This window comes from Lolium rigidum, chromosome 1, assembly GCF_022539505.1.
Source record: "Lolium rigidum isolate FL_2022 chromosome 1, APGP_CSIRO_Lrig_0.1, whole genome shotgun sequence".
Classification (NCBI taxonomy): Eukaryota; Viridiplantae; Streptophyta; class Magnoliopsida; order Poales; family Poaceae; genus Lolium; species Lolium rigidum.
Window position 1 is genome coordinate 200,384,253 of NC_061508.1, and position 25,864 is coordinate 200,410,116.

General features: G+C 48.3%; 1 protein-coding gene across 17 annotated transcripts; it reads left to right on the plus strand.

Moving 5' to 3' along the window:
* Window positions 1–1,072: 1,072 nt before the first annotated feature.
* Window positions 1,073–8,445, plus strand: LOC124687964 (protein FAR1-RELATED SEQUENCE 5-like). Of its 17 annotated transcripts, none has more exons than XR_006998396.1 (5): window positions 1,073–4,338; window positions 6,183–6,665; window positions 6,750–7,311; window positions 7,398–7,491; window positions 7,560–8,445. XR_006998396.1 is itself a non-coding variant. In XM_047221732.1 (2 exons), exons 1-2 carry the CDS (start codon window positions 1,315–1,317, stop codon window positions 2,916–2,918), a joined length of 1,473 nt encoding a protein of 490 aa, XP_047077688.1. In that variant the 5' UTR covers window positions 1,073–1,314; the 3' UTR covers window positions 2,919–3,031. The 17 variants fall into 17 exon arrangements, 1 of the variants encoding a protein (XP_047077688.1); XR_006998377.1 differs by having other exon boundaries at window positions 7,406–7,491; XR_006998385.1 differs by having other exon boundaries at window positions 7,406–7,491; window positions 7,570–8,445.
* The last annotated feature ends 17,419 nt before the right edge of the window (window positions 8,446–25,864 follow it).

A 25,864-nucleotide genomic window follows, 5' to 3' on the forward strand; every position in this document is an offset into this window, starting at 1 on the left:
AGGCCTAACTATGCAGATATTAAACTAATCCTTGAAGAACAAGGAGCAATCATAACGGATCGGATCTACTAAATAATGATCAAACGGGATGCCGCCCTTACACCTAAGATAGGTGTAAGGACGGCTAGATGTCTAAGGGTTGCACGACGACAACATATGATACGATGAACAATGCTAACCCTAACACATCTATGATAACTACGTTGCTCGCCATCAACAAGGCTTCAGCACGAGCAACGCATGAACGACGAATAAACGTGTGCTGCCTAGATCGCAAGATGCGATCTAGGCAGCATGATGCTTACCCGGAAGAAACCCTCGAGACAAGGGAGTTGGCGATGCGCCTAGATTGGTTTGTGGTGAACGTGATTGTTGTTTATTTCATAAACCCTAGATACATATTTATAGTCCGTAGACTTTCTAACGTGTGAATAATCCCAACCGGGCACGGGCCAAACTCTATCTAATCGACACGTATCCTACTATGTTACAGATACACGGGCAAACTAGCCCAAACTTTGCATATAAGGCCGATTCATGTATTTCTTCCATGTATATCCTTCAAGCCCATCTCCATTCGCGGCCCACCTCTGATCCGGTCAAATTCTTGTGATAACACTTCGTCAATCTCAAGACCAGCCAGATCAATTCTTCAACGTAGTCACTTGAAGGTGCTCATAGGGGTATGGTGTGCATGCGTGCGTTCATAGGGGTGAGTGTGTGCGCGTATGTATGAGCGTCTTTGATTGTATTGTGTTTCGAAAAAAAAAAAAGACCTAGTACTAATAAACAGTAAACACCAAACGCAAACAAGAAAAGACCAGAATGCCCTGGTCCAAATAATCGAAGGAGAAAAGGAAAGAAATCTCACCAGTCACCCCTCACCTCTCTCCTGCGACTTCACCTAGCGAGTAGCGACGGCGCCGCCCCTCTCGCTCGTGCCACCGCCGCTGCCCTCCCGGTGTCCACTGCCCCCGCCCTCCCGCGGGAAGTGCCTAAGCCCCACCTCTGGCCACCGCCGCGCCTCAGGCCCTATCCTCCGACGTACGGTCCTGCCGCGACCTCCCCCCCCTCCGTCAGGTCCGCCGTCGTCGCCGTCCTCCGCGCTGCCTGGACGCTCGACGGGTTTCTGCTTCTCCACAGAAGGTGCGGAGGCATCATAGATCCAGAGAGAGGCCTAGAGTAGTTTTCTTGGTTTTCGGATTGTGCATCAGAGAGTGGCGGCTGCTGCTTGCTGGTTTGTTGGTTCTTGATTTGCTTCTGTGGTGGAGAGAAGGGTTAAGGAGACGAGGGAGGGTATTAAGGGAGAGGGCAATGGAGGTCGGGGAGCAGGCGATGATGGAGTCCCATGGGGTGGAACTCGAGGACGACAGCATCAATTTCTGGGCCTCCCTCGGTGTGAGCACCCATGTCCATGGCGTCGACCAGATGGCGCTCCACAATGTCCACATTCTCGACCACCAAGGACAGTCGCCGGCGGCGGCGGCGGTGGTCTCACACCCGCAATCTGTCTGCAAGGAGCTGTTCCCTGGCGAAGCCGACCCCTGCCTGGAGCCCCGGGTGGGGATGGAATTCGAGTCGGGTGAGGCTGCCAAGACCTTCTACATTGCTTACGCCGGCCGTGTTGGGTTCTCTGTCCGCATTGCTAGGTCCCGCAAGTCCAAGGGCAGCGAGTCCATCATCATGCTAAGGTTTGTTTGCTCAAAGGAAGGGTTCAGCAAGGAGAAGCGTGTTGTTGAGGGGAAGAAGACAAGGAAAAGGCCAGCCTCCATCAGGGAGGGCTGCAACGCCATGCTTGAGGTGCTCCGCAGAGGTGACAACAAGTGGGTTGCTACCAAGCTTGTCAAGGAGCATAACCATGAGGTTGGGATGCCCAGCACAGTGCACTATATAGCCACTGAGAGCGATACTTTGGTTGACCCATACATTGACATGGAGTTCGAATCCCTTGAGTCTGCCAAGACATTCTACTACTCGTATGCTATCCGTGTGGGATTTGAAGTTCGTGTTCGCCAGTCTCGAAAGTCGCAAGATGAGTCACTCAAAATGCTGAAGCTTGTGTGTTCAAGGCACCGCTACCATTCAGGACGGGAAATTGGGGGAGACGATAACAAGAGAGTGCAATCCTCGGATCCCTGCAGAGACGGTTGTGATGCACAGTTTGAGATAATTCGGAAGGATAAAGCTGTCTGGATTGTCTCCAAACTCATCCTAGAGCATACTCATGAGCTGAGCCCTGCACCGGCGAGCAGAGTTTGCTGTGTCCGCTCACAAGGCGAGACACTTGTCATTGCAAAGAACTTTGCTGACACACGAAATCTTCTATTAAATGGCCAATATTCTCAGCATCATAGAGAGATCCGCTATAATGATTTGGGGCCAGAGGATGCTCAAAGCTTACTTGAATATCTTAAAAAGGCCCAGGCCGAGGACCCTGCATTTTTCTATGCTGTGCAGCTTGACAAGCACGAGCACATGGTCAATATCTTCTGGGCTGATGCGAGCGTTAGGATGGCTTATTACCACTTTGGTGATGCTGTTAGGTTTGAGACAGCATCCAGGAGTAACAAAGAGCATATACCTATTGTCATATTTTCAGGTGTCAATCATCATGTCCAGCCTGTTATTTTTGGCTGTGCACTACTTGTTGATGAATCTGAAGAGTCATTTGTATGGTTATTTGAAAAATGGCTTGAAGCAATGCATGGGAGGCCTCCTGTTTCTTTGGTAACAGAACTGAACCAAGAGATGGCAGCTGCAGCTGTCAAGGTATTGCCTGACACCTGTCATATTTTCTGTGAAAATCATATATTAGGCACTGTGAAGGAGGAGTTGCATAGTATTTATCCAGGACTAGACCATTTCATTACTGATCTGAGAAACTGCATTGATGGATGCAGAATAGAAGAATCATTTGAATCATGCTGGGAATCAGTTCTCATTAAACATGGCTTTAGAAATAACGAACATTTACAGTCTCTTTATGATATTCGTAAACAATGGGCCCCTGCGTACACAAAGAAATCATTTCATGCCAGAAACCTGCTTCCACAAAGCTGTGAAAATCTTGAAAAGATTAGAGATATGTACTTCTCGTCCAGTACACAATTACAGGTGGCTGTGCAGCAACTTGGACAAGCTATTTGTAATTACCATGCAAAAGAAGCTCAGGCAGATTATCTGACAATGTTTCAAATACCAGCACTAAGGACTGCTTCACCAGTGGAGAAACAAGCAAGTGTAATATTTTCCAGGAAAGTGTTTGATATATTTCAGGAACAGTTTGCAGAGTCCTTTGGGTACCATGCAGAGAGGATCGAGGATAGGATGCTACACAAGTACCGTGTGACAGTAGATGATGGTGACGAGGAGGCACATATTGTCTCTTTCAATCCAGATCAGAGTGCAGTGTGTTGTAGTTGTTGCTTGTTCGAGAGCTGTGGAATCTTGTGCAGGCATGCTCTTCGAGTTTTCATCATCGAAGGAGTGCGTTTCCTTCCAAAGGCCTATGTCTTGAAACGCTGGTCAAAGCATGCAAAAAGTACTGTCACCTTGGATAACTACATTGATCTAAGGGGATACCGTGAGGATCCTTCAACTTCAAGGTACAATGATCTTTGCTATGATGCAATCAAATGTGCAAAAGAGGGCTCAACATCTTCCGAGCGCTATAAAATAGCTAAAGAGGCACTGCACAAGGCTCTTGATGAGGTAATGCCTGTAAGGAACATTAGACCGCAAAATCCGCAAAACAGTACAACATCATTAAAAAGTCCAGTGAAGAAGTCTGGGACGGATAAAGGTACCTCTGGCAAGAGCTTAAACAGGCCAGCATCCAAACATTCCCTCACGGAGAGCAATGGTGGTAGATGACCAGATATAATGAATTTTAACATAGCATGGTATTACCTATTCTGACCTTGTATAGTTGCAGTATCATTCAATCTAGTACTTATATCTTAGACTGTAGCTGGCATCAGCTTTTTTCTGTCAGTGCATCTAGTAATGGCAAGGGTGCTACTGAATTATTTGAGGCATTAATGTTAAAAAAGAATGTAGGAACATATGCCCTGTTTGGGAATGTTTGTAAATGGTACTGTGAAAAAGACGATCTTGTTACATGGGAGTACAGCCATAATTTTCTATGTACCATCGCGTGACCAATACAGCTTACCCTTATGCTGGTTGTGATTTAGATTTTTTGTACTAACACTGTTAAATAGTGGTTGCTGTGGCCTTAGGTGTTGGCACATTTGGAAGTGACAGTTGTGCTGCAAAAACTAGTAGTCTAAATGAGTACTTATGCAGTTATTTTAGATCAGTACTTATGCAGTTAATGTTAGAGTACGTCATGGGCCTGGGCCCATTAGTCTTAGGGTTTGCTTAGGGGTCAAGTAAGCCTTACTTGGGAGTCAAGTAAACCTCTCTATATATGGAGAGGAGATGTATCAATCTAATCAAGCAAGAATTAAGAAGGAAATCCCTTCCCTCTTGCCACCGGCCGTGGGCAAGGCCCCCGGCCGGCCCTCTCGCGCCCTCGCAGCCTCTCTCTCCCTCCCAAACCCTAGCAGCCACATAACACTTGGTATCAGCTTTCCCGGGTTCGATCATGTCCAGCCCTCCACCGAGTTCTTCCCACCCGCCGCCGCTGCACTCCGACGTCCCCGCCGTTCTCTCCCCGGCGGAGATCACCGCAGCCCTCCGCGATCTCACCACTGCTGTCCAGGAGATCCGCCTCTTCCTGGCCGGTCCCTACGGGTCGCCGCCGCTGGCGGCGCTGCTGCCGTGGCAGCCGACGCACCAGGCAGCCTCCGCCGCGATCGCCGGGCCGCTGCAACCGACGCTGCTACTGTCGTCGCCGCCACCCGACGTCGGGCTGCTGCAGTCTCCGCTGCCGCTGTCCACCATCTTCGGGCCGGGCCCTACCTCGGTGCCCGGGGTCCCTCTTCTCCAGCAGCCGACCGCCTTCTTCCCCACCGGGACGCTACAGCAACAGCAGCTGCTGCTGCCGCCACCAACGCCGATGCAGCTGCTGTCCTCACCGATGCTGTCCCTGCCGTTCGGTGGGCAGCTGCAACAACAGCAACAACAGCTGCTGCCGCCGCCACCAACGCCGCTGCAGCTGCTGTCCTCACCGACGCTGTCCCTGCCATTCGGTGGGCAGCTGCAACAACAGCAGCAGCAGTTGCCGTCGCCACCAACACCGCAGCAGCGGCTGCTACCGCCACCGACGTCGTCCCTGCCTTTCGGCGGTGTGGGAGCGACCTTGGCCCCGGGCTCTACATCGACACCGCCTGGGATGCCCTTCCACGAGGTCCGTTTCCCTCCGTCACCGTCACCGCTTCCTGCTTGGATCGCTATCCGCCACGTATCGGCGGCGGTGAGGCTGCAGGCTGCTACGCGCGGCCTCCTAGTGCGTCGGCGTGTGCGGGAGATGCGTGATCTGCAGCTGCAGCTCCTCCAAGTTGCGCTTCGTTGCGCAAAGGACCTCGATCTCGTCCGCTGCGTCGGGGATCTTGGGCGTGCGGTTTCCCCCACGGGCGGCGGACATGTTGTTTTTCCCGCGGGCAGCGACCTCAAAGTCTGCGCCATCGACAGTCATTCGGCGGGGAGAAGGCATGGTGTCACCGATAGGAGCGCACTCGCGTAGCACCACTGCATTCCGCCGCCGGCCGCCGCGCGGGCTCCTTTTGTCCCGCTGGTTTCCATGGGATCCAGGTGGCTATACAGGTGCACGTCCGACGGGCGGATGGTGTCCACTTTATTTTCAGGGGTCAACAATAAAGCGTCCCAGTCTATTTCAGGTTGAGAGTAATAAAACAAGCCGAGATGTAAAAGGCTCGTTTTTAGGTGTTATGGTTGTGTTGCGTCGAGTCATGGTTTGTTTAGGTTGCAGCTCGAGGACGAGCTGCATGTCCAGGTGGGGTGTAGTGTTAGAGTACGTCATGGGCCTGGGCCCATTAGTCTTAGGGTTTGCTTAGGGGTCAAGTAAGCCTTACTTGGGAGTCAAGTAAACCTCTCTATATATGGAGAGGAGATGTATCAATCTAATCAAGCAAGAATTAAGAAGGAAATCCCTTCCCTCTTGCCACCGGCCGTGGGCAAGGCCCCCGGCCGGCCCTCTCGCGCCCTCGCAGCCCTCTCTCTCCCTCCCAAACCCTAGCAGCCACATAACAGTTAAGCACATGTACTGCTTAGGATAGACATTTGCATGGTTGAGTTTTCTGCTTTTCTTTGATCATTTATATGAAATGCAGTGTGTTCTCATGGTCATTTATGCTTGCATATATAGGTAGTTGTATCTTTTACATTGTTAAACCACTTACATAGCTTATCACTATTCGATGCATTCTGCATTTTTTCACTTCATATTCTCGTCTTTGTTATATTTTTATAGACACGGGAATTAACACTCATGTGGATAAGTTGATTTGTGCCCACAGGGGCCTACTTGAACTTCACAGGCAATTTCAAAACCTATTTGAAATACTTTGAGGTGGGTGAAGGTTATATAACACATACATATGAGCCGCCACACTAAGCGTCCAAATGGGCACTCAATGAAGAGTTGCTGGTCATTTCCTCATTACAAAAACAACATTGTCATTTTCCCATCTAATTTTGTTTTGCCAGGTTATCCTTTGATACAAGGACCCCTGGACAAGGTACATATCATTTTTTTTAATCTTCAATGTAACTATTAGCTTCCAAAGCCTTTTGTGCCTAAACCGACAGTTCTTATTCACCAGGGCAGTGAACATAAGACTGCACCGTGAACTGGCAGGATGCATGTGGAGTCCATTGGAACGTATCTGGCTCCTGTGCCAAGGCAAACACCCCAAGCTGTGCCATAATGTCGTGCTAAGCAAGGAGTTTAGCACCGATGAGTGCTCTTGATTTCTGCAGCAGTACGGAAAAGAGACTGCCAAAGGCCTGAAAAAAGTCAGTGCCATACAAGGAATACGGTACAGTTTTGCTTGCTTATACTAGGATATAGCCATGTGCTGGTTACCCACCAAGGCTGTCCAACAAATGCGGTTGCGGTTACGCAATTTTTCAGATTCTGAGTTCGCCATTTCTCTAGTACTACGAATCAATAAAGATGAACATAATGCACTGACTGCTATGCCCATTTTTTGATGATAAGTTGGTAGCGATGTGAAATACAACACCAGCTCTTCTATCATCTCTGGAATGTATTGCTTTTTTTCTTTTTCGAGAATACACCCTGGAAAGGTGCTTCAATCTCTGGAATGTATTGCAGCAGGGGGAAGTTGTTCAATTCTGCTGTTCAGCAAGCTTGTCGAAACTGTAAGTTAGTGCACATATGCTTCTTGAGCTTTATATGTTTCAGAAGAAGCATTACGCTTCTGTCAACCATTTTCTCAACCTAACAGTTTACCAGAGTGCTGATGGCGAAATGAATAGTGGCACGGAGTTGTTGAAGAGAAGCCTGTACTCTCCATTATGGGAGCAAGTGTAAAGAAAAAGGTGCCACCTTCCCATGATATGTCCTCATCCACAGTCCATAGTTCATAGCAAATCTGATCTCGCTGCAGGAAGTTGCAGGTTGCTGTTGGATCAGTTGAAGTTTTGCTGGAACAGCACGCTACATGCGTGTAATGCCAAAGCTGTGTACAGTGAAAGGCTTGAGCACAGAGAGAAGGATCATCGTGCCAAGATGGATCGGTCAATACAGAAAGCAACGTATGCATGGTGCAAGAACTAGCTCGAGGAGGATCCTTCAGTACATTGACAGTTTGCACACTGGCCACTGTGACATCTTACCTGAGAACAGAAAATGCGAGGATGAACACCGACACCTCAATCTCTGGCGTGTTTACAAAAGAAGCAGCGTGTCATGTGCAGGCTCTTGCCTGATCATCATCTTCCATGTGTGCAAAGTGGAGGAGATGAAAGCAGCTTTGATGGTGGGTATTCTTTCAGTTGCAGGTTGGATAGTTAGGTGTTGTTGTAGCTGTCAGGATCTGAATGGAAGCATTGCAAAACTTCTTAAACTTCCAGGCCCAGGGGTGGACGTGTCCCAACAGTGGGTGCTTGATTCTTCCTTGTAGATCCTGTCTCCATCTGCGTTGTTCATCCCCACCAGAACCCCGCTGCGCTGCACCAGCCCACAGTATCAGTATCGTCATCGTCGCTGCGGCGAGATAGGATATGTGTGCCGTGTGTTGTCGCTGGCATGGAGCTTGTGGCCGGACCGGATAGAGCACCATGCGGGCCTGCCATTGGCCACCACGGGGCATGCCTGCCTTTACCTTCTCCAGTTCTCCTTGGTTTTTTGCTTTGCTGAGTTCATGTGCAGAATTGTGGAGTATATATTTGCACGGTTGCTGTAGCTCCAGTGCTCCAATTCAACCCTTCCTTCTAAGATATGGTTAAATTATGTATTCATCAATTATATTGTATTTTTTGGCGCTTGTATTCTCCACTCTTTTCCCAAAAGAATAGACTCAGTGTGGACAAGTTCAGTTATTCCTTTATTCCTGTCAAGACAAGTGGGTCAGTTGATTTCAGCCCTGGCATGTCTATGCGAATTCTTAAACCAAATCGTGCGAATGTAGCTCAGTGAGTTCATGCATCCTGTACCATATTCCTCGCATGAAAAAATTGTACCATGTCCATCATGTGTAATTATATGCACACTTTCAAGAAAGGGAATACAAGATAATAAAGTGGGCTCGTGGTCCTAAACTTGTCCCACGTTTTCAAATAGCAAGTCTTAACGCCAACACGTACTCATGTGCAAAGGCAAACTGGCCACAAACTAAAAATGATATCTTCACCACTGTCTTTGGTCTTGTGAGGCTGAGATAGGTGATACCTTTGATCGGGTCAATCATTCCGTGGCGCAAGAGAGATGATCATGCAGATCGTCTGCATGCTTGCTCAAGTAAAGCTGCTGGGATGAAGAGATCAGCTTGGGAGAGTTTGGTGCAACTGGCCTAGTTGCTATTGGGTTTGCACCTTAAAACAAACCCTAGAACTAACTCCCCAACTCGCCGGCCTAAGCTACAAGTTAATGATTCCGTCACCAATATAATATATAATCCATGCGAGTGACAATGCTTTCCTTTCCAAGGAGAGATTTTAGAATGTTCTATAGCACAAGTGATTCTGTAAGATATTAGTACTTGATTTGCCAAATCAAGACTAGATGTCCATGTTAAGATCAGATGACGCTTCCATCACCCATCACTAGTTTCCGACTCCCCGAGGGAAAATCTGGAGAGAAAAGAGAGCTTGATGCATCTTTGATTGCTCAATTATTAAGTTGGCAATCAGTTAATCACAACCGTGCCGTCTCTCATAGATGGTTTGGATTGTCTTGTTGAAAAAGAGAGTGAAACTCACAATTTAAGCTGTCCAGTTACCATATAGCCAGTGGTGGAGCTTGAGCAAAATTTGTCAAGCCGTATCCAGTGCTAAATCCTACAACTTCGACAAGCGGCAAAATGTGTAGGCCATGAAGGTATCCAGTTCTGTAAGTATGTACCACTTGGTGATGCCAGCAGGTGCGCACCGCTAAGCTTGGAAAAATGCGTACGTTGCACAAGCCAAATTAAACTCTGACGCCGCCGACTGCAATTAGTACATTTTGCACTGAGCCGACATATCTTTTTCCCAGCAGCATCACTTAGTGATAAGCAATTGATCAAAGCTGATTAACCAGTATATTATATTATGGACTGGAGCACGATCCAACTGACACCGTATATAGTCTGCGCCCAAGATGAGAGGTCAAGGTGAAAACAGATGCCATTTTGTCACCCGGCGGGTTTTAATTTGAAATTCGAAATCTCTGAACTCAGCTTGGAAAGGTAAGATCTCATGTTTATTTTTTGGTGGAGCCGTAGCCAGCAACACAAGCCAGCAAAATATAACGGCTATGTTATCATCCTGTGAGGATGACATGTAGGGCCGGAGCCACATGTCAATGGCGAAGCTAATTAAGCAATATACTCATGCATGAACAGAGGTGATACGCAAAACTTATTACTACCTCCATCCCAAAGTTTAAGGCTTATACTTTTTTTGAAAAGTCAAATCAAGTAAAATTTAGCTAAACTTTTAAAATAATCTATCAACAAATATAATATTTTTAAGATACAATACGAAAATATATTTTATTATCTATTTAATGATAATAATTTTCAATTTTACATGTTAGTGATTTTTGGTAAAAACTTAATCAAATTTGACATAGTTTGACTTTCTAAAAACAATATAAGCCTTAAGATTTGGGATGGAAGTAGTAATAGGCAAAAGCAAAGTTGTCATGCATGCTATGCCTATGCCCACTTCATCTGGATCCCTATAATATAGATGTAAACAAGTTATTATAATTAGTCTCTATATGAACTAGAGAGTAGAGAGAAAAGGCAAACAACTACTTTGTTAGATTGCTCGAATCTCACCTTACTTAACTTTGGAGGTGTCTGACACACATTCTATAGTACTACATTTAGTAATAATATTAATGATGACGATGATAATAATTTTTTTTTTGAACAAGAGGTGGTATTTCATTAACGTGACACGTGACGGTACATTTTGCATACAGGCCCTTTACAACACTTGCCCTAATGAACCTAGTATTTGAAGATAAGGCCTGCAACTTTACGAAGAACACCCCAGGACAAAAAATGGAAAAGCAATCAGGTCCTGGAGCACCACCGTCGATGCTCGCTGGCATCCTCAAAGCGTCGCCACCAAGGAAAGGAGAGAAGGTGCTCGAACTCTTCCATCCGGCGAGAAACCACTCCCACTGGCAACCTCCTCGCCGCCGGGAACGAATCACTTGGCGGCAGGGTGGCATCGAGCTCCAGTAGGAATTGGGAATTGCCTTCATCCTGAAGGCAGAGAGGCAGCCGTCTCGTCGGCTGCAGATGACAGCGGCCATGGTGGCAACTGTGTGATTGCACTTGAACAAGAACCACCGGAGATAGAGCTGGCTTCGTCCACTCGAAAGCTCCGCACCATCCCTTCTTCTCCCCTGGCCTCCATGGCCGGACAGAGAAAGAAATCGGATAGCGCAGCACTTGAGCAGGTGCCACCAGCGAATCCTATCCACTCCGCTCTTCACAGGAGACAGCAAAGCCGTTCCCCCCTCGCCACCGAGGCCGGCCGGGGAACAAACCTTGCTGCAGTCTTCGTTGCGGCGCTCCTCTCCCCTGCCTCCACGGCCAGCCAGGAGGAGCAAAACAATCATCGAACACCTGCAAAGAAAGAAGCAACTAGAGAGCCCTTTATTCATCACAAGGGGCTTCACCATCCAAGGCAAAACCGGCCTCCTCCACCATGGAAGCTCACCGGGAAGCTCAGATAGGAAACGCCCAGCACCGCTCTCAAGTGCTGGACCTAACCCCCTCCACCCTGAACCAGCAAAACCTCCATTGCTTCCCCTCCTCCCCTCACCACCACAGTAGGTCAGAAGGAAGAGCAGCAGCAGGAGAGCATCCCAGATCAAAGGGTGGGCGAAGCTGGCCTTATTCGTGGAGATCCCGTACCTGGTACTACCCGCCGTCCGCTCCGACCACCGAAGCCCGACGCCGGCGCAGCACGCCCGCCGGATGCACCAGTTTCGGCCAAGAAACACTGGCGCCCTACTCCAATCTACCGGCAAACAGCCGAAAAACAGAAAACTACCCCTATTCTCTACTCCGGCACCTCTCCTCCGCCATCTCCGGCCGGGAAAGCCGCCGGGGAGGGCTCGGGATCGGCCCGGCCGACCTTGGTCAGGGCTCAGGCGAAGAGATAAGGTTGGGGAGGGGAAGGAAAGAAGAGCCGCCCCCTGTTTTAGAGGATCCTCCGATGATAATAATACAACTCCCATTTTTTAGTCTTACTATGTAAGCATATATATTTGAAGAACTAATGAAGAGAAATTGTCACGTTCGTTGGGTAAGCACCCAAACAATGCTTTGGATTTTCCCAACTGATTGACATATATTGGCCCACACATATTGGGTGAAAAATAATCAAAATAAATATTTTCTTTTAAGGCCTTAATTAATTACTCAACCAGAGTTGAAGTTGAATCTTGGCATAACTGCCTTTATCTAGAGTTAAGAAGTGATCAAACATTTTTGGCAATTGAAGAACATTATTTATCATCACCATTGTGAGTGGGAACACACATAATACATCCCATCCGCACTTCTGCGAGCCTAGATAACTTTCTTTAGGTATGATCCCCTAGTCGATTAGTTAAGGGGCTAGTTTAGTTAGGCATCGAGGAAATTCAAACCCACTTTACAAAGTAATGTTTCTTTCGGTTTCCCACAGAATATTTCGGCGTCGAGGTAATGCAGCACATATCTTGATCATTTGATGCATGCATACGTACCAAACTATATATATGGTGTAGCTGTCTAGTGTAGAGGGAATGTTTTGCATATGTTACCGAGTTAATTTTTTAGAAAGACTTATCTGAATTGTAATTGCTACCTCACAACTTTTAAAAATATAAGTTCTAGATAGAGCCTACCTGAGTTTAACCTCTTTCGCGTATCGCGCAAATACTCTATATTGGCCATCTTTTTTTCCTTCTTGATAAGAGCGGACAGAGATTTCGTGTACATGCGCACCAACAAATCTCTCTATTCAAAAAATTGAAATCAATATTTCTAAGTTTCAAAATATTCTAAAAAAATTTATGATGTATCTAGTAATGTATCTCACAGATAAAGGAGAATATTTTCAATTGGAAACATTGTGTAGATCGAGTGACACAGAAATAACAAAAGCCTAGATCTCAGCATACTTATTTCAACTATCTAAAAAAGACAGCTTTGTCACTTTTGTGTAGCTTAGAATACAAAACATTTGCAATTGAGACTTCGCATGTTAGTGAGATATATCATTAGCTACTTTTAAAATTTTGTTTCATAACTTTTTAAACCTGTAAATATAAAATTTTGAATTATCTAATATGTCGAGAGCATTGGTGCACAAGAGACAAATTGGCTTTCCGGATAAGGACAGCTTATTATTTAAAGAGTTTAAGCATTGCACTCGGCCTTTGCATAACTAAGATGCACACAGTCGCTCAACATCCAAACATAACAAGAGTTAAACACAGAAAGGCGCAATACAAAGAATCATATAAGGATTTGAATCATACCTTCCTCTTGGGGTTTTCCAACTACATTAGCCTGCACAATATCAAGCGGTGGTAGCCAAAAAGACGAACAAGCCACATATCCGCATCCTCACCTCCCCACTCCGGCCCTATATCGGGAGCACACGGTGGAACAACATCCACCTCCCCGGTAGCTGGCTCCTTAGCCATCGGAGGGTTACCATATGCCGCCGGTGCCACGACAGGGCCAGGAGCGGCGTCAAGAGATTGCCCAACTCCGTACCCTTTTGTCTCTAGACCACCTCGCCGACCCTGCACACGACGTGAACTCACCGTTGTGGGACTTGCTTTTACACCTCGAATGGGACCCGAGGAGCCGAGCGGGGTTCCTCGGTGACTATGCTGCTCCGCTCGCACCGGTGAAGGAGGAGGAGGCCATCGACAGTGACCAAATCCTAGCAGATGAGGAGCGGCATGACACCTAGGACTGCCTCAACCACCTTGCGTACATGGTGGAGCAGGCCAAGGAATCAGGCACGGTAGACCAGCTCCCTCTCATGCTGGAAGGTGTGGACGAGGAGGAGGCAGTGATGCTTGCCTTGAAGGCCTTGGAGGAGCAGATGCAGTCAACGTCGCAACAGGCGCCGCCTCGCTATGCAGCGACGGTGATGTTTGTCGGCTTGTCCGAAGAGGAGGCCCTATGGGTGTCCATGCATTCCTCGTGTGTGGCGCCACCACCATCCCCGTGGGATTAGTGTCCCGTGCAAGCCCCAGCCTATCCTCCACCACCTCCAACAGTGTACCGGCTGCCTTCCTGGGCGCCCAACTGGCAATGGGATCAGCATCCACTAGCGGTAGTCCCTCCTCCTCCAATGCTGGTCCATCATCTGCCCACACCATCACCCAACTAGCCACAGACGATGCAGGAGATCGTGGACCCCATGCAGCGCGGCAAAGCTGACTATTAGAACAAGCCTAGGTCTAAGAGCATCTCCAACAGGAGCGGCAAAACTCGCGCGCGGTAAATTAACCGCCGAAATGTAGCGCGGGAGAGGCTGCGCGAACCTCCAGCGGACGCGCGAAAAATCCGCGCGTGCTAAATTTTTTACCGCGCGCTTTTGCGCCATCCTACACGCCAAACCTACCGCGCCAATTTCCGTGCGTGCGCGCCCACACACCCAACCGCCAGGAACTTTCATCCCGCGTGTCGCTTCGCTGCCCTCCACCTCGTTGTGCGTCGCCCTCTCCGCACACCACATCGCTCGCGCTGCCGCTCCGCCTCCACGCCGACGAGAAGCCGCCCCGCCGCCGCTCGAGCTCCGGCTACCACGGCGTCCACGCGTGGCCGAACGTCACGTTCTACGCCGAGATCTCCAGCGGCGACAAGCGCACCGGGCTCGGGACCTTCGAGACGGCGCACGAGGCGGCGCACGCGTACGACGCGGTCACCTGGCGCCTCGGCCGCTCCCGGTGGTCGATGAACTTCAACGACGTCTGGATGCGGCAACAGGCGAAAGCGCTCACGCCGCCGCCGCCGGCCGTCACGTGCGAGGAAAGGCAGCGCCAGCGCAAGCTGGAGCAGCGGCTCGTCATCGCGGAGCGCGACGAGCGCCTCCGCCTCGAGTGGGCGCGTCAGTTTCCGGAGGACGTCACCGCGATGGAGGTGTTCTACGACAAGAAAGAAGATGAGAATGCGGCGGCGAAGGCAGCGAAGAAGGCCGCGAAGAAGGCGGACCGGGAGGAGAGGAGGGCGAAGGCGACGACGAGGAAGAGTGAGAGGGAGGAGAAGGCCGCGAGGAAGGCGGAGGAGAAGAAAAACTGCGCCGGGCCTTCGACGATCGTCCTCTCCTCCTCCTCCTCCTCCTTCGAGTGGACATCCACTCCGGTGTCGTCGACAATTTTGGGCTCGTCGGACTTCGATTGGGATTCCGAGAAGCTTTTAGGCTAGTTTCAAAATAAATTTGGTTGTAGCATCGAAGTTTGCAATATGTTTTCATATTTCCAGTTAACTTTTATGTTTTGTTTGATCTATTTCGTATACAAATGTGTGCAAATGTTGTTTTTCCACGCTGCTTTCAGTGCGTCTGCAAATGGAGCAACTTGGCGCTGTAATTTAGCGCCTCGGTTTAGCGCGTCTGCAAAAGCAGTCGGCAGCGCCACGCGCTGCATCCACATACCGCGCACGCTAAACACAAATTTACAACGTTCGATTTAGCGCGTGTTCTAAGCCTCTTAGTTTCCAATGTTTTTTTTTAAATCTATGTAAAATTCATATTCCAATTTTTTTTGCGTCAGGCCGCTGGTCCAGACCCAAACAAACAAAAGGAGCGGAGTGGCTGATTTGATATTCGTTGCCCGACGCAAATAGACCGAAATAGACACAAATTGTCTTTGAAATGCGTCAGGCCACTCGAGATGCGAAGCTATAATTTTCCAAAGTTATCTGTATATGCAATATCTCCATATTTTTTTTCCATTATCACCAAGAGAATGGACATGATCTGACATTAAAAAATACGATTTGTTGGGATTTTGCCTTGTATTTGCAAATATATAATTTTTTTATAAAGGGAAATTTTATTAACTCAATAGTTCGCATCAAGTGATACAATCAAAGCGATTTACATCCAGCCTCTGCAAATATATAATGGTTAGTTAACAATTCTCAAAACAACGACCTACTCCAATCTCTAGTAGACATCAATGGAGAATTGAGGGCGACCGTGTTGAGTCAATGGATGATAGGTTGGGGGAATACAAACACAAGGGAGGAAGAAGTGGTGGTGGGAGGTGTGAAGTGAGCAAGGATGGGAAAATGAGTGAATGAACCGGGCGGCATGTGCTCCGGGCACAAGTCGCGCTACCATTGGTTGATGTGTCATATGGGGACCCCACCGTAGCAGATGTGTCTTTTTATACAAACAGATAATACTCACTGAAATACAAAGAAGTGGGACCCCCTCATTAAGGAGAGAGAGAAGTGGGGAAAAGCTGAGTTCGTCGCCTCCGCTGCTTTTCACCCAGGATTAGATGAGTTCGTCACGTAAATCCAAGTCGTGGACGGAGCTGTGGTGCAGCTTGTGGACATGTAGAGGCTGGGCGCCGCGCCGGGCAAGATCTTGAGCGGAGTCATGGCGCGGTGGAGGTCTTGGGTCGGAGCCATGGCGCCGTGGAGATCGTGTTCGCAACTGCATGTCCAGGTCGAGCTCCGATCTACATTGGGTGAGATCCTTCACCGGCCCCGGCGACTTGCCCCAGCACTCCCCCGGCACCGGCGAGTGGAGCTCGACGAGCTCCACCGTCTGGGGCTTGAGCTGCGCGCTCTAGTCCAGGCTCCGCCCATCGGACCGGGCCGAGCGGGCGCGCCCAAGAGCGCGGCGGCCGCAGCAGGACGCGGTCGATCGAGCGGGGCGCCGACGTGGGAGAGGAGCAGCTGCGCGAGGACGGGCGCCGTGGCGCAGGGAGAGGAGCAGCTACGCGTAGTAGGACGCGGTCGGGCGAGCTCGGGATGGGGCCGGCGGCGGGGACAGGGCGTCGTCGAGGTGGCGTTGGGGATGGGGCGACGTCGAGGTCCGGGCGAGCTCGGGACGGGGGCGGCGTCGACGTGGTGTCGGGGACGGGCGGCGTCGACATGACGTCGAGGACGGCGTCGTCGACGTGGCGTCGGGAACGGGCGGCGTCGAGGTGGCCCGAGCTCGGCGACGGGGAGGATGCCGAGGAGCGTGGCGAGGTTGTGCCACAGCTCCCGCACCCGGGCCGTGACCTCGTCGGAACTGCAGCCAGGTTCCAGGCGGCGACGCGGGGAAAGGTAGGAAAGGGAAAGAAGTCCACATACCCCCCTCAGGTTTCAGGGTTGGGACGTTTAACCCCCCCAGGTTTTAAGTGGAGCATATGACCCCCTCAGGTATCAATTATCGGGCAAATTACCCCCTCTAGGCTGTTTGAGACTGGTTTAGCAGTTTTCGGGAGTGGTATTGGTCCACGTGGAATAGTGCGTTGGAACTGGTCGATCCCAGCCGATCCCGTCGCCGCTCCCGTCCGCTCCTCTGTCCGGTCGCTGCTCCGATGCTCAGCGATTCGAGGGAGGTCCTCGAACCAGTCGAAGTTCGTTCCCCTCCCCCTTTTTCCTATTTCTGTCGAGGAGCACCCGAGGACGGACGGAATCGGCGAGCGCGGACTTGAGGACGGGTTGATTTGGGGATGCAAATCTGGGGCGGCCGCTCTCAAATCGCCAAGACCGCCAACGCGGTTCCATTGCTGGCGGCAAGGGCGGCCGCGCGCGAGCCTCCGTCCAGCGAGTCGCTGTCAATCGAGACCCCATACTCTGGCGCAGCAACGGCGGCGCATCGGCGGGATGGTGTGCACGGAGGCGCAGCAATGGCTGTGCAGCGGCAGGATGGTGTGGGCGGCGGCGCACCAACGCCGGCGCAGCAGCGGGTTGGTGGTGGGCGCTGACCTCGGATGGAGGGAGGAGAGCCACGAGCGCTGGACCGGACTTTTCTCCCATCTTTTTTTTCTTTTGATCTAGGTGGCAAAACCGCTATCCAGATCAGCTTAAAACAACCATCAAATGGCTAAGGGGGTAATTTACCCGGTATTTGATACCTGAGGGGGTTAAGTGGCCTAGCTGAAACGTGGGGGGGTTAAACGTCCCAACACTGAAACCTGAGGGGGGTATGTGGACTTCTTTCGTAGGAAAGGGGATCGATAGGTGCCAGGGGAGAAGATGCGGGGGATGGGAGAGGACCACACATGTATTTTTACCATGGCATACGTACAACACACTGCAGATGTGGATCCCACATATAATTTCTGGACCAATCAGATGCTGAGTTAAGCCAGGTTCACATACCGCCGGGTTCTATTAGTCCACTCTCGCAAGGATGGGTGTTTGTATGTCAACAAGAGAAAGAGAACAGAGTCTCGCAGGTGGGAGGTCACTATGGACTCCAAGAGTACACCGATGACTGATCTCGATCACTCCAGGATGAACCGGTTGCTTGTATACTCACTACATCCAAATTCTTGTTTTCTCTTCTTTCCTGTAAAAGTTTCTCTTGAGAAGATGAAGAAATGGAAGAAATCAACACTAGACAAAAGGAAAAAGATTAGGCAAAAAGGTTTCTCTTGCGAGAAAACCAATAAAATGATGGGATTCGTAGCATAGAAAACAAAAAATTTCCTACCGCAAGAACGAAAAACAAGCCAAGATGCAATCTAGTAGACGGTAGCAACGAGGGGATCACGAGATTAACCCTTGAAGATTTCTAAAGCCTACAAGATTAGATCTCGTTATTGCAGAAGATGATCACTTGCCGCTTTCAAAAGCGCGTAGAAGATCTTGACGGTGCCACAATCGGGCAGCACCTCCTTACTCGGTCACACGTACGGTGTTGATGAAGACGACGTCCTCCTTCCCGTTCCAGCGGGCAGCGGAAGTAGTAGATCCTCCTCGGAATCCCGGCAGCACGACGGCGTGGTGGCGGTGGTGGTGGAGAACTCCGGCAGGGCTTCGCCTATGCGCTGCGGGAGTATTATGTGGAGGAGGAGAGGCTAGGATTTGGGGAGAGGCTAGGGTTTAGGGCGCCGGCCTCAAGAGGGTGCGGCCAAGGGTGGCTTGGTTTGGCCGGCTCCCTCCCCTTGCTCCTCATTATATAGGTGGAACCCCCAAGAGTTGTAGTCCAAGTCTTCAAATAAGACACCAACACCAAAACTTGCCATAGGACAAATCCTACTCAAGATGGGACTCCTACTCAAGGTGGGAGATCGTAATTAAGGTGTATTTTTGAACTATACTTTGTGTATCTCTGAAGATAGGGCCTAACGTTATGACCGTTAGAGGCTCCCCATCTGGCGACGGGGGCGGCGATCTCGCCACTCCAGCACCAGTGAAGGGTCCGACGGCTGACGACGGCGTGCGCTCGCCGGAGTGGCTCACGGGGAGTCGGTTCTGGCTGCTACAATCTTCCGATGATGAAGACGACGAGGGAGAAGATGGGGACGAAGGTGATGTTCATTGCTTTTCAGTGCCGGCAAACTTCTATTGCCGATCTCCTTCCTAAGCGAGTGATGCTGATCTACAAGAAGACTCTGCGCTCATCTCGCGGAGGCACCAGAAGAGGATCAAGAAGAGGGATCTTCAACGAGAGGTTACTAGAGCAGCGCTGCTGCTCTCTCAGGCGGAAGGTACGTCTCCACAGTATCTTCCTTCTCTGCCATTGGGCAGTTCTGTTAATGCTCGGTGTATAGCGACGCCGGTGCTCGAACCAACGGTTTTTGTTGATGCTTCTGCCGATGGTTGGACTGTCGTTCGCCGGAGACGTTGGTCGCCGGTGTCTGACACGAAGATCCAAGATCCGAGAAAACGGGTGGATTCAAAAAAACCCTCTGTGGGCTTAGCCAGGTTGCGGGCTAAAGTCCATCAAAATTTTGTTATCACAGGGACTTTGCATCATCGAGATCGAACGGTGACCAGGGTCCACGCCTCGCTAAGGTTGGAAATGCTGGCGTCGGTCACGCGTTTCGGAAACTTTTAGGGTTAGCCTGGCATCGTTGTGCGACTGGTGCTCCTGTGGTACCGCGGCGGCGCTCTGCAGCTCCGATGAACGGCGACGGTGGCCGGGGCTTCAACCCGGGACGGGGGGCTTCCATGCTGGTCGAGGAGGTGGGCAAGGCCGCGGTGGTTTCGGGAATAATCCCCGGGGCACTTTTGCACCGCGGGGTCGTTTCAACCATGGTGGTGCTCGTGGTGGCTATGGCCACGGGCCTGGACGTGGATATCAAGGAAATAACACCAATGGGTTTGGCGGCGGACGTAATTATTTCCATGGCGAATCCAACAACTCGGCGGCCAGGGGCATGGGTCACGGTGAGGAGGGTTGGGATGGACCCAACGGGAACTATCAGCGAGGTAATCATTTTGGTAATAACAACAGATTTGCTCATGGTGGTAACTCACAACGCTGGAACACGGGTAGTGGAGGTTATGTGAATCATTCTCGTGCTAATGGTGTTGATGGTGTTGCACGTGCTGGTATAGATGCTGATTTGTTGCAGCAGACAGTGCAAGCGGTGGTGGCGGCGGTGACGGCTGCCACAAAACCTAGTGAACCGCCGACAGAAAATGTAGCTCAGGTGACAGACATGGGCTCGGCTTTGGATCAGCAGGGTGGCACGCCGGTTGCGGCAACGGTCACTACTCAACAACTAGTTGTTGCGGGTTTGGGAGCCCAGGTGAATCAGGAGACGGTTGCAAAGGGGAAGGACAATGAAGTCCAGGGTCCTCCTCCGAAGAAGAAGGACGATAAAGTAGGTTGTTTTCGTTGTAAGCAACCAAGGCATTATATTGATGATTGTCCAACTCCTTTCTGTGATATCTGTGAATCCATCCATCATGTAACCACTGCATGTCATCTACTGAATGCTCCTAAACCCTCAGCTATTCTCCATGGTTATGCAAATGAAGCTCTCATGTTCTTTGAACTTGCATGTGGTGCTTTCAAAGCAAAGGCTAAACATCCAAAGCTGGCCAAAGTTACAGTAGATGGGGAAGCTATGACCATACCACAATTGATTGAGCAACTCAAAAAGATAGTACCTGCTGAGAAGTTTATTTGGGAAGTTTTTCATTTTAAAGATAATTTCTACAGAGTAAAGTTACCAAGCAAGCTTGAAGTTCAAAGGTTGAAATTTTTTGGCACATATATTTGCACAGACAGAGATTCACACTTGTCCTTTGACTTATGGTCTTCCATGGAGGAACCGATGTATATGCTACCAGAGGTTTGGGTCCGTGTTTCAGGGTTGCCTTCTGATATTAGATCCGACTATCTATCTCTATGGGGGGTGGGAACCTTATTTGGGAAGACCCTGGACGTGGATATGCCTTATACTCGGAAGAATAAGGTCCTTAGGATCAAAATTGGCTGTTTGGACAGTCGACTTATCCCGGAGGATTGTGATATGTTTATTAGGCGGGGTTTTTTTAAACTCTGTTTTGAAGTAGAGAAGGCTCTTACGTCCAAAGAAGTCAATATGTTGGATGCAACAAATGGAGATGACGGAAATGATGATGCACATGAGGAAGAAGGAAATAACAATGGTGGACATAATATGGACATGGAAACTAAAGATAATGGTTTGGATGAATCATCCAAAAATGATGAACATGAGACATCTAATATGATGAATGAAGGTGAAGGTATGCAAGAGCAACTCAGATCTGTTGAGGCAATTCAATTTGGAACAATGCGGTTCCCAATTTCTCCTACAGGTATTCTATCCTCTGGAAAAAAATTGGCTAAAAATGAGCAAATTTGCATGCCATTATCCCATGTTGTTTTTTTACCGCTAAATGACGAAACTGTGCCTGTTTCTGATGCAGTTTTGGGACCCAGGGGATCGCCCTCGGGATCTCCCTCCGTCAGTCCTGGAGAGCGATGTTTGTCGTCGCTGCATGCTACTGGGCAGCAGCTGGGGACCGGTGGTCTGTGATGTCTACGTTCCCCCTCCTTTCCTGTAGACAGTGTTGGGCCTCCAAGAGCAGAGGTTTGTAGAACAGCAGCAAGTTTCCCTTAAGTGGATCACCCAAGGTTTATCGATCTCAGGGAGGAAGAGGTCAAAGATATCCCTCTCATGCAACCCCGCAACCACAAAGCAAGAAGTCTCTTGTGTCCCCAACACACCTAATAGGTGCACTAGTTCGGCGAAGAGATAGTGAAATACAGGTGGTATGAATAAGTAGTAGCAACGGCACCCGGAAAAGTGCTTTGCCCAGGACAAGTAAACAAGCAGTAGTAACGCAGCAGTAGTAACGCGATAAAACAGTAAACAAGCAGCGATAGCAGTATTTAAGAACAAGGCCTAGGGATTAGACTTTCACTAGTGGACACTCTCAACATTGATCACATAACAGAATAGATAAATGCATACTCTACACTTTTGTTGGATGATGAACACATTGCGTAGGATTACACGAACCCTCAATGCCGGAGTTAACAAGCTCCACAATAATGCTCATATTTTAGTAACCTTTAGTGTAAGATAGATCAAAAGACTAAACCAAGTACTAGCATAGCATGCACACTCGTCACCTTCATGCATATGTAGGAGGAATAGATCACATCAATATTATCATAGCAATAGTTAACTTCGCAATCTACAAGAGATCATGATCATAGCATAAACCAAGTACTAACACGGTGCACACACTGTCACCTTTGCACACGTGCAGGAGGAATAAAAATACTTTAATAACATTGCTAGAGTAGCACATAGATAAATTGTGATACAAACACATTGCAATCATAAAGAGATATAAATAAGCACCTCACTATGCCATTCAACAGTGAATAAGTATTCTGTGAAATATAGCCTAAGAGACCCACACGGTGCACACACTGTCACCTTTACACACGTGGGACAAGGAGTCTCCGGAGGTCACATAAGTAAAACTCACTTGACTAGCATAATGACATCTAGATTACAAGCATCATCATATGAATCTCAATCATGTAAGGCAGCTCATGAGATTATTGTATTGAAGCACATAGGAGAGAGATGAACCACATAGCTACCGGTACAGCCCCGAGCCTCGATGGAGAACTACTCCCTCCTCATGGGAGTAGCAGCGGTGATGAAGATGGCGGTGGAGATGGCAGCGGTGTCGATGGAGAAGCCTTCCGGGGCACTTCCCCGCTCCGGCAGGTGCCGGAACAGAGACTCCTGTCCACCGGATCTTGGCTTCGCGATGGCGGCGGCTCCGGAAGGTTTTCCGTATCGTGGTTCTTCGCATCGTGGTTTTCGCGACGGAGGCTTTATATAGGCGAAGAGGCGGCGCAGGAGGGTCGAAGGGGTGGCCACACCATATGGCGGCGCGGCCGGGGCCCGGGCCGCGCCGGCCTATGGTCTGGGGGCCCAGTGCCCCCCTCTGGTCCTTCCCGGGTGTTCTGGATGCTTCCGGTGAAAATAGGAACTTGGGTCTTGATTTCGTCCGATTCCGAGAATATTTCGTTACTAGGATTTCTGAAACCAAAAACAGCAGAAAAACAGAATCGGCACTTCGGCATCTTGTTAATAGGTTAGTTCCAGAAAATGCACGAATATGACATAAAGTGTGCATAAAACATGTAGGTATCATCAATAATATGGCATAGAAGATAAGAAATTATCGATACGTCGGAGACGTATCAAGCATCCCCAAGCTTAGTTCTGCTCGTCCCGAGCAGGTAAAACGATAACAAAGATAATTTCTGAAGTGATATGCCATCATAACTTTGATCATACTATTTGTAAACATATGTAGTGCATGCAGCGATCAAAACAATGGTAATGACATGAGTAAACAAGTGAATCATAAAGCAAAGACTTTTCATGAATAGTACTTCAAGACAAGTATTAATAAGTCTTGCATAAGAGTTAACTCATAAAGCAATAAATCAAAGTAAAGGTATTGAAGCAACACAAAGGAAGATTAAGTTTCAGCGGTTGCTTTCAACTTGTAACATGTATATCTCATGGATAATTGTCAACATAGAGTAATACAACAAGTACAATATGCAAGTATGTAGGAATCAATGCACAGTTCACACAAGTGTTTGCTTCTTGAGGTGGAAAGAGATAGGTGAACCGACTCAACATAAAAGTAAAGAGAATGGTCCTTCAAAGAGGAAAGCATCGATTGCTATATTTGTGCTAGAGCTTTTATTTTGAAATCATGAAACAATTTTGTCAACGGTAGTAATAAAGCATATGAGTTATGAAAATTATATCTTACAAGTTGCAAGTCTCATGCATAGTATACTAATAGTGCCCGCACCTTGTCCTAATTAGCTTGGACTACCGGATCTTTGCAATGCACATGTTTTGACCAAGTGTCACAATGGGGTACCTCCATGCCGCTCGTACAAAGGTCTAAGGAGAAAGCTCGCATTTTGGATTTCTCGCTTTTGATTATTCTCAACTTAGACATCCATACCGGGACAACATGGACAACGTGATAATGGACTCCTTTTTAATGCATAAGCATGTGGCAACAATTATTATTCTCATATGAGATTGAGGATATATGTCCAAACTGAAACTTCCACCATGAATCATGGCTTTAGTTAGCGGCCCAAAGTTCTTCTCTAACAATATGCATGCTCCAACCATGAAGGTGGTAGATCTCTCTTGCTTCAGACAAGACGGACATGCATAGCAACTCACATGATATCCAACAAAGAATATTTGATGGCGTCCCCAGAAAACATGGTTATCGCACAACAAGCAACTTAATAAGAGATAAAGTGCATAAGTACATATTCAATACCACAATAGTTTTTAAGCTATTTGTCCCATGAGCTATATATTGCAAAGGTGAATGATGGAATTTTAAAGGTAGCACTCAAGCAATTTACTTTGGAATGGCGGATAAATACCATGTAGTAGGTAGGTATGGTGGACACAAATGGCATAGTGGTTGGCTCAAGTATTTTGGATGCATGAGAAGTATTCCCTCTCGATACAAGGCTTAGGCTAGCAAGATTATTTGAAACAAACACAAGGATGAACCGGTGCAGCAAAACTCACATAAAAGACATATTGTAATCATTATAAGACTCTACACCATCTTCCTTGTTGTTCAAAACTCAATACTAGAAATTATCTAGACTTTAGAGAGACCAATTATGCAAACCAAATTTTAGCAAGCTCTATGTATTTCTTAATTAATAGGTGCAAAGCATATGATGCAGGAGCTTAAACATGAGCACAACAATTGCCAAGTATCACATTATCCAAGACATTACAGCAATTTGCTACATGTATCATTTTCCAATTCCAACCATATAACAAATTAACGAAGAAGAAACTTCGCCATGAAAATTAAAAGCTAAGAACACATGTGTTCAATGAACCAGCGGAGCGTGTCTCTCTCCCACACAAGCATTTATTCAAACAAAAACAAAAACAAAAGCACACGAGACGCTCCAAGTAAAGTACATAAGATGTGGCCGAATAAAAATATAGTTTCAAGAGAAGGAACCTGATAATTTGTCGATGAAGAAGGGGATGCCTTGGGCATCCCCAAGCTTAGACGCTTGAGTCTTCTTAGAATATGCAGGGGTGAACCACCGGGGTATCCCCAAGCTTAGAGTTTTCACTCTCCTTGATCATAGTATATCATCCTCCTCTCTTGACCCTTGAAAACTTCCTCCACACCAAACTCGAAACAAACTCATTAGAGGGTTAGTGCATAATCAAAAACTCACATGTTCAGAGGTGACACAATCATTCTTAACACTTCTGGACATTGCTCAAAGCTACTGGAAGGTAATGGAACAAAGAAATCCACCCAACACAGAGAAAGAAGCAATGCGAAATAAAAGGCAGAATCTGTCAAAACATAACAGTCCGTAAAGACGAATTTTAAAAGGGCACCAGACTTGCTCAAATGAAAATGCCCAAATTGAATGAAAGTTGCGTACATATCTGAGGATCACTCACGTAAATTGGCATAATTTTCTGAGTTACCTACAGAGAATTAGACCCAGATTCGTGACAGCAAAGAAATCTGGAACTGCGCAGTAATCCAAATCTAGTACTTACTTTACTATCAAAGACTTTACTTGGCACAACAAAACACAAAACTAAGATAAGGAGAGGTTGCTACAGTAGTAAACAACTTCCAAGACACAAATATAAAACAAAGTACTGTAGCAAAATAACACATGGTTTATCTCCCAAGAAGTTCTTTCTTTATAGCCGTTAAGATGGGCTCAGCAG